The 12,815-nt window shown below is 36.6% G+C and overlaps 1 protein-coding gene across 3 annotated transcripts; it reads left to right on the forward strand.

The window, feature by feature from the left end:
- The first annotated feature begins 6,429 nt into the window (after positions 1-6,429).
- LOC108566093 (mitogen-activated protein kinase kinase kinase 15) lies at positions 6,430-12,262 on the forward strand. Of its 3 annotated transcripts, none has more exons than XM_017925813.1 (10): positions 6,430-6,578; positions 6,738-6,952; positions 7,012-7,206; positions 7,258-7,403; positions 7,459-7,795; positions 7,846-9,671; positions 10,053-10,115; positions 10,472-10,871; positions 10,922-11,200; positions 11,262-12,262. In XM_017925813.1, exons 2-10 carry the CDS (start codon positions 6,833-6,835, stop codon positions 11,565-11,567), a joined length of 3,672 nt encoding a protein of 1,223 aa, XP_017781302.1. In that variant the 5' UTR covers positions 6,430-6,578; positions 6,738-6,832; the 3' UTR covers positions 11,568-12,262. The 3 variants fall into 3 exon arrangements, with proteins under 3 accessions (XP_017781302.1, XP_017781300.1, XP_017781301.1); XM_017925811.1 differs by having other exon boundaries at positions 6,498-6,644; XM_017925812.1 differs by having other exon boundaries at positions 6,498-6,644; positions 7,021-7,206.
- Positions 12,263-12,815: the final 553 nt, after the last annotated feature.

Consider the following 12,815-nt stretch of genomic DNA (forward strand, 5'->3'; position numbering starts at 1 on the left):
TTGTTCAATGTTTTAATAAAAACAAAAAAAAAGCAAATCGAAGGCATTTATCGCTAATTAAATCTTAAATAATTCATCCGCGCATATTAATTCATTAATTAAACGTGTATGCAATAAATTAGTATTCGCGATGTATCATGATGCATAATATTATGTGGGAAGAGGTTCGTTTGTTGCCTAATGGTTTTGCAAATGATGCTTCTTCTCTAATCAAAAGCGCGCGCGCAAAGTGGTTATAATAATTTACAAACGGCATGCAAAACGCGCGTGCAAAACGATCGCGCACTCTTCGACGATGAATGAAGAACCTCGCTCCAGATCTGTTGCCTCCAAGGAAGCAACAGCGATAATAATAATAAAGAGGTGCCGTTCGGAAGTCGCAAGTCCTAAAGAGACACAACTTGCTTTAACCTTGAAACGTTTGCTGCTGCTGCTGCTGCTATTGCCATGCTCTGATAGTCTTTGTACCAGAAGCTTCTTGCCCAATTATTATGCAAATGCTGGGCGGATCGTTAGATTCAATTCGCGCGACCGTAATCGCCGTTAAACTGCAATCTTTTTCTATTTTTTTGTTGTTGTTGACAAACACTGTTTAGCATGTGTGTGAATAATTAGGAATTGATTTAGATCGGGCTTCGGGCGGTGGCGGCGGCTACTATACTTCGTTCAGCTCTACATGTCAGAGTTGCTTTGACATACTTTGCAGGAACGCAACAACGCCCGCTCGCCGTTCTACAGCAAGAGTGATCTTTTTTTGGTCGTTTTATTCTCATCCATCAAGGGCTAAACAGTTATAAAAGCTACACACCGTGGCTTTGAGCCATAATTACAATAAATATAATGGATTAAAAATTATAGCAATAAACGCGTTCTATTTTATATGTTTTTAGCTTGTAATATTTAACATTAGCATTATGAAAATTAATATGTTAAATTTGAGAGCTAATTGCGAGAAATCTGATAATGCCACATTTATGATTTTACGCTCATTTAATTGTTTATACTTTTCGCTTTAATATTCATATTCGTGCATAATTCTAAGTAATATAGTTGCGCAGATATATATGGAAATGCAAAGACACTTTTAATACTCGCTTTGTGAAAAGTAATGTTAAATTTGAGATGTAATTGCACAAAATTTAATAGAGACACAATTGTGATATTATACTCATTTTATTAATCATCGTTTTACACTTTTAATACACGCTTTATGAAAAGTAATGTTAAATTTGAGATGTAATTGCACAAAATTTAATAGAGACACAATCGTGATATTATACTCATTTTATTAATCATCTTTTTAGCTTTAATATGTATATTTATACTTTATTTTAGGTAATATAGTTTTCAAGAAATTTATACAAATTTTATACACTTTTTAATGCAAATAAGTTCATTTTCTTTACTATTATAATATGTTAAATTTGAGAGCTAAATGCGAGAAATCTAATAATGCCACATTTATGATTTCACACTCATTTAATTGTTTATACTCTTCGCTTTAATATTCATATTCGTGCATAATTCTAAGTAATATAGTTGTGCAGATATATATGGAAATGCAAAGACAGTTTTAATACTCGCTTTATGAAAAGTAATGTTAAATTTGAGATGTAATTGCACAAAATTTAATAGAGACACAATCGTTATATTATACTCATTTTATTAATCATCTTTTTAGCTTTAATATGTATATTCATACATTATTTTAGGTAATATAGTTTTCAAGAAATTTATACAAATGTAAAGACACTTTTTAATGCAAATAAGTTCATTTTCTTTACTATTATAATATGTTAAATTTGAGAGCTAAATGCGAGAAATCTGATAATGCCACATTTATGATTTTATGCTCATTTCATTGTTTATACTTTTCGCTTTAATATTCATATTCGTGCATAATTCTAAGTAATATAGTTGTGCAGATATATATGGAAATGCAAAGACAGTTTTAATACTCGCTTTATGAAAAGTAATGTTAAATTTGAGATGTAATTGCACACAATTTAATAGAGACACAATTGTGATATTATACTCATTTTATTCTTTAATAAAATCTTTTTAGCTTTAATATGTATATTTATACTTTATTTTAGGTAATGTAGTTTTCAAGAAATTTATACAAATGTAAAGACACTTTTTAATGCAAATCTACTAGTGTTATAATTATGATAATAAGTTAATTATCTTTACTATTAATTTAGCTTTAATATTCCTTATAAATAATGTAGTTTCAAAGAAATATACACTGTTTTTAAGCAAATCTTGAGAGCAATAATTATGACAATACACACATTTTGTTATGTATAAATTTAGCTTTGATATTTATATACAAACTTTATTTTAAGTACTGTAGTTTTATAGAAATATATATTAGGTGGCGCAAAAGTAATGTCATAATTTGAATTGGCTGCCATTTCGCTATAAATGAACAAAAAAGAGCTCTGTTTTTATCAAAAGTTTATTTGAAAGTGTCAAATTGGTGACATTGATCACCTTGTATAAATCTAAAGACACTTTTGTATTCAAATCTTAAGAGAAAAATACGGAAAATCTACTAGAGTCGTATTTATAAAAATTTAATCTCTATATATTTAACTTCAATATTTATATTCATACTTTAATGTAAATAATTTAGTTTTAAAGAAATACATAAAAATGTAAAGACACCTTCTTTCTCACTTTATGAAAATCATGTTAAAGTTTAAAGGAAACTTATAAGAAATGTAATAAAGCCAAACTTATAATAATATTCATTATAAACATTATAAAAATTTACAAATTTTAGGAGCAGATTACAAAAAAATCAAACACAGTTATAATGATAATAATCCACTCATTTTATTCTCTAAACATTTAGCTTTAATATTTCCATTCATACTTCACTGTAACTAATGTAGTTTTATATAAATATTTAAAAATGCATCAACACTTTAATTCATTAACTTCATGAAATGTGATGTCAATTTTCCGAGCTAATTGCAGTAAATTTACTAGAGTCATGATTATGACAATATACACATAATATTTGATATATTTAACTTCAATATTTATATTCATACTTTAATGTAAATAATTTAGTTTTAAAGAAATACATAAAAATGTAAAGACACCTTCTTTCTCACTTTAAGAAAATTATGTTAAATTTTAAGAGAAACTTATAAGAAATGTAATATAGCCAAACTTATAATAATATTCATTATAAACATTATAAAAATTTACAAATTTTAGGAGCAGATTACAAAAAATCAAATACAGTTACAATGATAATAATACACTCATTTTATTCTCTAAACATTTAGCTTTAATATTTCCATTCATACTTCACTGTAAGTAATTAGTTTTACAGAAATATTTAAAAATGTATGACCACTTTTATTCACTAACTTCATGAAATGTGATGTCAACTTTCCGAGCTAATTGCAGTAAATCTACTAGAGCCATGATTATGACAATATACACATAATATTTTATATACTTTTAGCTCTAAAATCCATATTCAAGCATTAGTTTAAGTATTGTAATTATGGAGAAATATGTAAAAATTCTGCATGATTCAATACGCGAATCAAGTACAGTTACAATGATGATAAAACACTCATTTTATTCTCTAAACATTTAGCTTTAATATTTCCATTCATACTTCACTGTAAGTAATGTAGTTTTATAGAAATATTTAATAATCTAAAAACACTTTCATTCACTAACTTCATGAAATGTGATGTCAACTTTCCGAGTTAATTGCAGTGAATCTACTAGAGCCATGATTATGACAATATACACATAATATTTTATATACTTTTAGCTTTAATATCCATATACAAAGATTAGTTTAAGTATTGTAATTATGGAGAAATATGTAAAAATTCTGCATGATTCAATACGCGAATCAAATTTGCCATTGAGTAATCCCGTTCACCTTTCTATATATAATTAAATTTCGACGTGCGATCTCGATTTAGTGAATCCTTTTTTTTCTTTTTTTCGATCCGTTGGAGGAAGCAGGAAGAAGGAAGCCGGATCCGAACCAAGGTCGCCCTCCAATGATCTTTCCTCCTCTCTCTCTCTCCCCGTTCAATGTCACGACCGCACTTCACCTTTCCACCAAATATCATTATTACTTATTTGTTTGTTTGTCTCTTTTACCGTATACGTTTTCGTCAACTCAACTCTGCTGCGAGCGTAAATTACTTAATGAATTCGCAAATTGCGTTCGGCTTTGCCCCAGGAACCAATTTACCTGCTCGATCAATTTGAACGTTCATTAAAACGATTAACATCATCATCCAAAAACTGGATTTATTACAATATCTGATTAATTGCGTAAATTGATCTAGAACTAGTTTCACTCTGAATATAGTGCGGTGTTGAGGTCAATAAGCTATTGATCTTTGGGACCTTCCGTCCACGAAATTGATTCACTAAACGTATCATTCGTTACATTCCGAAACGTAACAAACAACAAATCGATACATTATTTACTGCACATTATTTACAACAATTTTTTTTATATATAAATTCTATGCGAAATCTATAATAATATATCTACATATTTCATGTTGAATAAAAAAAAAAGGAAATGAAATAGTGATATGTTTAGGAACGCGTCGTCCGCCGAAGGAAATTTATATACTTCACATTTGCAATTCCACGAAAACGTAACGTTTCGTTCGAAGCGCATGTTTCACAGACTACATAATAGACGTGCAAACAAATGAACAAATTGAAATATATCCACTAAATTGAATCAATCGTTTGCGAACGAAATAGTGAAAGTGAAATATATTTATTTTTTTTTTTAGCTCAATGATGCGATTAATAATTAAATTACAAATATTATTTTATAGATATTCAGTCACAAAACGGTGTGTGTTACAACACTGATAACCAAAACAAAAAGAATTTTACTTAATTAAGAAAAGAAAGACGTAACAACGTGTAAGGAAATCTTGTTTGGACTCAAGGAAAATTAATTGCAAACAGAAAAGTGAAACCTATTGTCAATAGATGAAGAAACGCTCGTTTCTACACACGTTTGTAACAACATTTTGTTAACTTGTATGTTTGCTTTTTTTGTGTTCTTTTCACCTTTGCAATTGCATTTTTTTGTGTGTGAGTTTGTTTGTTACAAAAATGTTTGCGTTTTAAACTGGCCGCAACGTGCGATTAATACGAATCGAGCCCACGCACAATCGACTCTGAGGAAATCCAATAACGTTCTCTGTTCTGGAAATTGTCCATTCTGCGGCCGTGAAGTCTGCACAGAAACCGCACTTTATTCATATAATCGATTGGAAAAAGTGCGCTGATTCGATTACGCTCTTCTATCTGTTTTTTTGTACAATTATTTCACTCTCGATTGGTTTTATGATTGCGGTTTAATGCGTTTTGTTAAGTACAGAAAACACGAGCCATGATAGTAGTTAGTAGTAAGTAGTAGTAGTAGCCTTCGTTCGAGCTCTAAATTCGCGTGGAATCATCATCGCTCAAGGAATTGTACTTGAAGCACAAATCAAACTTTCAGCTTGTGACCTTTACGAAAATCAAGGTATTATTATTATCATTAACTAGCAAAAGGATATTTGCAATTTCGTTAACATTACACAAAATTATTATAATTATATTACAAAAAAAAATATAATTAAGTTCATTGAAATCCTGAAAACTGCATAAGCGAGACATCTAACAATGAAGTTACAGACTGAAAGAAGTAAATCTGTAACATGTTACAGTTCAATTGAACGTTTTCAATCATAGATTGCGCTTCTTGCAGATTCAAATTTGAAATTTTGTAATTAAATGTAAGAAAAATTTAATAATTAAAATGTTGAAATTTGCTCTTGATGTTTTAAATGTGTTGTTATTGTTGCAATCGAATTTGGTTTGGATGAATGGAAAATCAATTATAGATTTTATTTTTACTAGTTTCTGGCTGTTTGCCAGATCAGACCGGGATATAACTTTATTTATTGCACCGAGATTATTGTAGTCGTTACAGTGAATTGGTTGTAGTGTATTGTTTGTAATTTGAAAGAAGTGCGTTTGATTGGTTTTCGTCTGAGAAGTTCTTGAAGCAAAGGGAAATGTATCAAATCAAGAAGAATCTGTTGAGCGTAATCAATTCGAAACCGAAATTAATCAGTTGTAAGTTAAGCTGTTATCAGTGCTAATTGATGTTTTTTAGTAATTAAGTAGGCTTAGGATATGTTACTTAAGTATAGGCAACTTTATTTGCGCGTGAGTAAGTTTACGAGGAAAATTGAATCGGTTGTTGTTAATGAAATATGAGGAGGAATTGGCGTTGGATTCGGTATTGATGTTTCTTGTAGATTGATTGAATTGGGGTGATTTTTGTTAAGAGTCCTTAAGGAATTTCTGCACGGCAACGCCGCTAATTGTTTTGACATTGGTTTAACACTGGTCGCCGCTCACCACCACCACCACTGGTGTAGACCGAGTGTTGTTTACCAGTGTTTACCAATTATGCAATTTCTGTGCGTGCTGCTGTTGCTTTATCCTGGATAACGTAAGACTCGCACGAATTCTCCGTACGGTTCGCAGCGAATTGGACGACAATGGTATGCAACGATCGCGCGTTTAAATGATGCCATTACCAGTGCCCCTTTTGATTGAGCCTGACATAGGTTCGCATCTGTTTCGAATTCGTCTCAAGCTGCCAGCCTCTCTGATCCATAAACGTTTTGTTTTTCTTTTTTCGTTTCTCTTCTCGCACGCAGACAGCAGGAGCACCGACAGCGTGGGTTCACACTCGGATTTCTCTGGGCACACACTGCAGCCGAGCTCCTCATCGAGTGGCCTGAACAAGCCAGAGATGGATGTGGTGTGCCTGATCGACATCTGTCAGAATGCGAACCTGGGTAACCGCAAGAAGGCCTTCGAAGAGGTGCAGCAGGCCTGCTCCATGGTGGGCGCAAACCTAATGCACATACAGGTTTTTTTGCAATTGCGTTCTGAGTGGTCGGATAATTTTTGTGATATTAATATTTGTAGTTTGAGAAGCTCGACTTTGGTGAGTCAACTGTCATCGGCAGCTTCTACAATGCAGATGTTGCTATTGTCGATCTTTCCTTGCCTGCACAGCAGAGCACGCTCTTCTACCATCTAGGCGTTAGGGAGAGCTTCAACATGAAGCAGAACATATTGATTTACAATGATGCTGACCCAGACACAACATTACGCTTGAAGGTAAATTCTTAATCCTGATGGAAAGAATACGTTATTAATAGCTAATTTCAGCTGTCGTGTGGAAATTACACTTTCATTTCCTACAAGCTCTCGGATGATCAATCCACGTGCTTAAGTGGTCGCAACGATGAGAACGCTGAGATTTGCTTGCAGCAGCGCTTGAAGAAACTCTTGCAAGATGTTGAAGTGCAGAGCAAGTATGTTTCTTGAAGCTTTCCTATTGGTGTTCAATGAATCAATCTGATTTTGTAGGGCTCATATGAAAGAGAAGTTTTTGGCTGATCTGAAGAAAATTCGAGAGCAAATGAGTGGGCCGGAATTGAGAGCGGCTTTGCACGCGATCAGGAAACGTTTGGATGATCCGAACGTGCTCTCCGGAGAAGTCGTCCTGAATATGCTGTTCTGTTTCCGTGACGATCAAGACTACGATGCAATGGTCCAGCTGGTGGACGACCTGAACACTCTGCCCGTCTCGAGAAAGTGCATAAACTCGTACATTCGTTTCTGGTACGCTTTCGCTTTGAACCGGAGGAAACGGGCTGGCGATCGCGAAAAAGCTCTTCAAGCCTGCATCAAGGCTTTGGAAAAGGTAAATAATTCGATTGAGTGCGATTCGATTGTAGCACGTGAACGTTTCAGAAAGAGAATCACTTCCCCGACATGCTGTGCCTGTGCGGGCGCATATACAAAGATAAGTTCATCGAATCCAACCACAGCGATACTAATTCGCTGAACGAAGCTATCCGTTGGTACAGGAAAGGCTTCGAGGTGCAGCCCAACGAATACGCGGGTATCAATCTGGCCACGCTTTTGGTCATCGGCGGAGCAGAGATCACCAAGTCGGAGGAGTTGCAGCGCATCGGAATGGTGCTGAACAATCTGATTGGAAAGAAAGGTAGTTTGTCGTCGCTGCAGGATTACTGGGACGTGGCTACTTTCTTCGAGATCTCCGTCTTGGTGCAGCATTACACGAACGCCATTCAGGCGGCGGAATGCATGTTCCGGTTAAAACCGCCCGATTGGTATCTGAAATCGACGGTGGGGAATATATTGTTGATCGATCGATTCAGGAAACGGAAGGATGAGGAGCAGTCGCCGGAGGAGCAAATTTTCCATTTCTGGATGGAATTTTTTTTGGAGGCAACGCGATCGCCGGCGGACGATTGCATACGGTTTCCCGCTCTGATTCTTGAGCCCAGTAAAGAGTCGATGCCGAGCTACGTGTGCGTCAATTTAGCTGCGGAACAGCAGACGCTGCAGGTGACGAATCTGTGTCTCAAGAGTTTGAGGAACAATTGCAAACAGATACACGCGTGGGAGTTCACTGCGCAGACCATCCGCAGCGTGAGCTTTTACAAGCGCGACGAGCGCTGCCTCTTCCTGTACGTGCACCAGAACTCGGATGACTTTCAAATCTTCTTTCCGTCGGAGACTTGCAGGCAAAAGTTCTACGATTTGATCCTGGAGTTGACCGCGGATCAGGACGGTGTAGGAGGTTTGATGGAGATCGAACCGCCTAGAGATATACGATACGAATACGAGAAAGACGAGCAAGGGAAGAAGATTATTCTTGGTAGAGGCACGTACGGAGTGGTGTACGCGGCGCGCGATTTGAACACGCAGGTGAGGATCGCCGTGAAGGAGGTGCCGGAGAAGAACTTGGGCGCTGTGCAGCCGCTGCACGAGGAGATTCGGCTGCACTCTCAGCTGCGACACAGGAACATAGTGCAATATTTGGGCTCGCTGTCCGAAGACAATTTATTTAAGATATTTATGGAGCAGGTGCCCGGAGGTTCGTTGAGCGCTCTGCTGCACTCCAAGTGGGGACCGCTGAAAGGCAACGAACCAGTCATCTCCTATTACACCAAGCAGATCCTGGAAGGTTTGAAGTATTTGCACGACCAGAAGATCGTGCATCGGGACATCAAGGGAGACAATGTTTTGGTTAACACGTATTCGGGCGTCATAAAGATTTCGGATTTCGGCACGTCGAAGCGGCTCGCCGGTTTGTGTCCGGCGACGGAGACGTTCGCCGGAACGCTGCAATACATGGCGCCGGAGGTGATCGATAAAGGTCAGAGGGGTTACGGAGCGCCTGCGGATATCTGGTCGCTCGGTTGCACCGTCGTCGAGATGGCCACCGGGAAGCCGCCGTTCAACGAGTTGGGCTCACCGCAGGCGGCGCTCTTCAAAGTCGGCATGTACAAGCAGCATCCGCAGGTTCCGGAAGAACTCTCGGATCGTGCGAGGAGCTTCATCTTGCGCTGCTTCGAACCGGACCCCGATAAAAGGGCAACCGCTCAGCAGCTCCTCGAAGATCAATTCCTGGGGGAGCGCAAGAAGAGCGTACGTCTCGCCCCCGATTACAACAGGAGCGTCTCGGTGCCGGCGGATCGAGTCGTCGCGCGACTTCCTGGACGCTCGAGCGCTCCGAACCAAACACCGACGAGTCCGGAATCTGCAGAGTAAGTTTTTTTTCATTCATTCATTTTCACGCACATTCTTATCTTGCAAAAAAAAGTCACACAAACTCTTTCTTTGAATCTTATCGTATATATATATATATACACATACAGTATATATATCTCAAACTTTAGAACGCATTCATCATATTTACTAAACACACAGCCACCGAACGCAAAGCAATGACAGTGAAGAGAGCCAGCAGCGTTCACACCAAGAACATGCTATTTCACTTAATTAACAATGATGACTTTACCTTCAAATACTCCTGGTAAAATAATGAAAATGTACCCATCGATCTTACGCTTTTCTCGCTTTCTTCTTCTGTGTACCGTTCTATCCACGTTCGTCTTTCAACGCACTAATTCGAATTGGTCTTGCAGCTCACAAAGTCGAGGACACTTATTGCCCCCCATACAAATGCCGAGCGTTCTTTCATTCACCAGGTAAACAACACTGAACATCTACATACGTATACTCTGCTTAGTTTTTTTTTTATAAGTCTTAACGTTTGCTTTACCCGCCTTCAATAACCACAATTTTGTTTGCTTATGTTTTTGTTTTAATTCATCTCAGTACAAACATTGATAAACTATCACTTTAGTATTAGGTAATAATTGTAGCGAGTTTTATTAACATCGAAGTTGATGAAAATATTCAATTACTGATGATTTCATTTTTGTGATCTAATACTAACTCCGCGAGATGAATCATCTATTTGGAAAGCCTACGTATTTCTTAAACTAATTAATTTTTGAATAATTTACTTTTGAAATAATGTTTAATAAGAAAACATGTTTAGTATTGCCTCTACGCCGTCGCTCGATTTGGAACCGTCGGAGGATTCGCACCGGCGGAACTCTTCGGGGACGTTGCTATCTCCGGAGGTGGATGGGAATGGTGAATCTGACGGTTTCTATTTGCTCAAGAAGGACTCTCAACGTCGGACCACGCTCTCGAAGGTGCTGTCTCAGGACAGCGCCAAAATATGCGACCTCTGGATGCAGAAGATCCGCACAAAGTATATGGGCGAAACGATACTCACCACACAGCACCTGGAGCGACTGATGACCGCGCTCAAAGACTTCCTCACCGAGCAATCTCCGAACGTGATCGAAACAGCGATCAGCCAACTGAAAGAGGAGCTCGACTTCGAGATGACCGCTATAAATCAGCTGCAGTTTGCGATTTATTTGTATCAAGTAAGTGAACAGTAATAAATTTGTTCGATTGATTGATTGATGTGTTGCAGGAGTCTGTAAACGATGTGCTAAGGTTGCATCCGATAAAGCCGCACTGGATGTTCGCTTTGGACAACCTGGTGCGTTCGGGGGTGGCCGCCGCCATCAACGTGTTCTCCCCCGAATTGGCGGAGAATCTGGCCAATCACAGTTCTCCCAGCACCGTGAACTCTGCAAAATCCAGCAAAAGCGTGACCTACGATTGGCGGGATAAGGTGTTCCAGTTGCGAGCCGAGAACACCCGACTGACGAACGAGTTGGTCGACGTGCACAAGCAGTACCAACAATTGGTAATAACTGAACCGCACTGTTTTTTTTTCTCAAATATTAATTTTATTTACAAATTTGTAGGTGAAGATTTTAATTGAGCAGAAGCAACAGGAGATTGTGACGTTCAAGCAACTGTTCAATTGCGTGGAGTATCGCGAGGAGGCGGTGCACGATCCAAAGTTGTCGAAATGGTTGGACGAGTCGGGAGTGAACGAGAGCGCGAAGAAGATCCTGCTTGCTACCAGTTACACCCTCGAGGATATTCTTCTGTACATCACACGAGAGGATTTGAGCCGCGTCGGACTCAGGCTGGGAACGCAATTCAGAATCTGGCATGCCGTCACGAAGCATCGTCAATCCCTCTGCAACGGCGACGGTTGCGACTAAGAAATGAAGAAGATAGAAATACGTAGAAAGAGAGAGAAAAGAAAGAATAACGCGCACACGCAAAAAGCGATTTAAAAAAAAAATACTGTTATTATGATATGATAGATGAAGCGGAAAAGCCTTTCCCCCTCCAATGATTTAGACTGTGATTTGTTGAATTTAATTTCTTTTACGAGAGAGAGAAATATGTTTAATTTTTATTTTAAATTTGATTAACATTTAATGTTGGTTGTTGCGAGAGTATTATCGTTTAATGATAAAGAGAATAGTTTATGTGAGAAAGATGAAAGAAGTGATGCTGAATGATCTTGCAGAATAAATACATCACGACGCGTAGCAGAGATTGACTAATCAATTGAATTCATTTGTTTTAATTATATATATATATATGTATATTTGTTGAACGTCTGTTCGGATTCGATCCGAGTAGGCGTGCGACAAAAACAAAAAATTGAACGAAGAATTATGTTTTTTGTTTTTATTTTAATTCATTTGTTGCCTTACGCACGCTGCGAAAGCAAAGCAAGCGCGACTATACAGAATGTATTTTTATTGAAAAAAACAAAAGAAAAAGAATATATACCGTAAAAGTATATAGCGTATACCATTTATATAGAGTGTTGACGTCCTCGTAATACTTTATTTTTCTATTAAAAAAACAAAGAAACAACGAAAGAAAAGAACCTATTAATTAACAATACTCGTTTTTATTTCACACAAAACTCACCGTTTTCCCGATGAAAAAAATAATCAATGTTCCCACAACGATGCGAATCTTGCAAATAATCCAAGATTAACAAACTTACTTAGAAGTGATAATCGCAGAAATGTTCTTGAAAGAATAAACAAGTGAGGTAAATTAAATGACTTAAGTAATTATGAAAACAAACAAAAAAAAATGCATCGATTCGAAGCAAAGAAATGATTTTTACCAATTAATTAAAAGAAGTTTACTATTTGCAAAATTATATAATTTCGTAACTTACTAACTACATAAATATGAAATTCAGTGTGTAAACCGAAATAAGTTATTACAAAATTTTATATCCTATTTAATAATATCTTTAGTTTATTACAATTTAACGAAATGTATCTAAAATTTGTAAAAGAATTTGAAGGAAATATTAGAATTTATGACTTATTTGAAACTAAAATTGCAATTGAACTAAAGATGTAAACTATTTGCAAATTTAACTTAATTTAAGTTATTTATTGCCTAATGAAAACTTATTTTAAAGTGCAAAACGA

This window comes from Nicrophorus vespilloides, unplaced genomic scaffold, assembly GCF_001412225.1.
Source record: "Nicrophorus vespilloides isolate i.1.1-1 unplaced genomic scaffold, Nicve_v1.0, whole genome shotgun sequence".
NCBI lineage: Eukaryota > Metazoa > Arthropoda > Insecta > Coleoptera > Silphidae > Nicrophorus > Nicrophorus vespilloides.

Coding starts and splice junctions, on each gene's coding strand:
- LOC108566093 (XM_017925811.1), top strand. CDS start 6,602: ATGATGCCATTACCAGTGCCCCTTTTGATTGAGCCTGACATAG. Junction 6,953..7,011: donor CAAACCTAATGCACATACAG/GTTTTTTTGCAA, acceptor TAATATTTGTAG/TTTGAGAAGCTCGACTTTGG. Junction 7,796..7,845: donor GCATCAAGGCTTTGGAAAAG/GTAAATAATTCG, acceptor TGAACGTTTCAG/AAAGAGAATCACTTCCCCGA.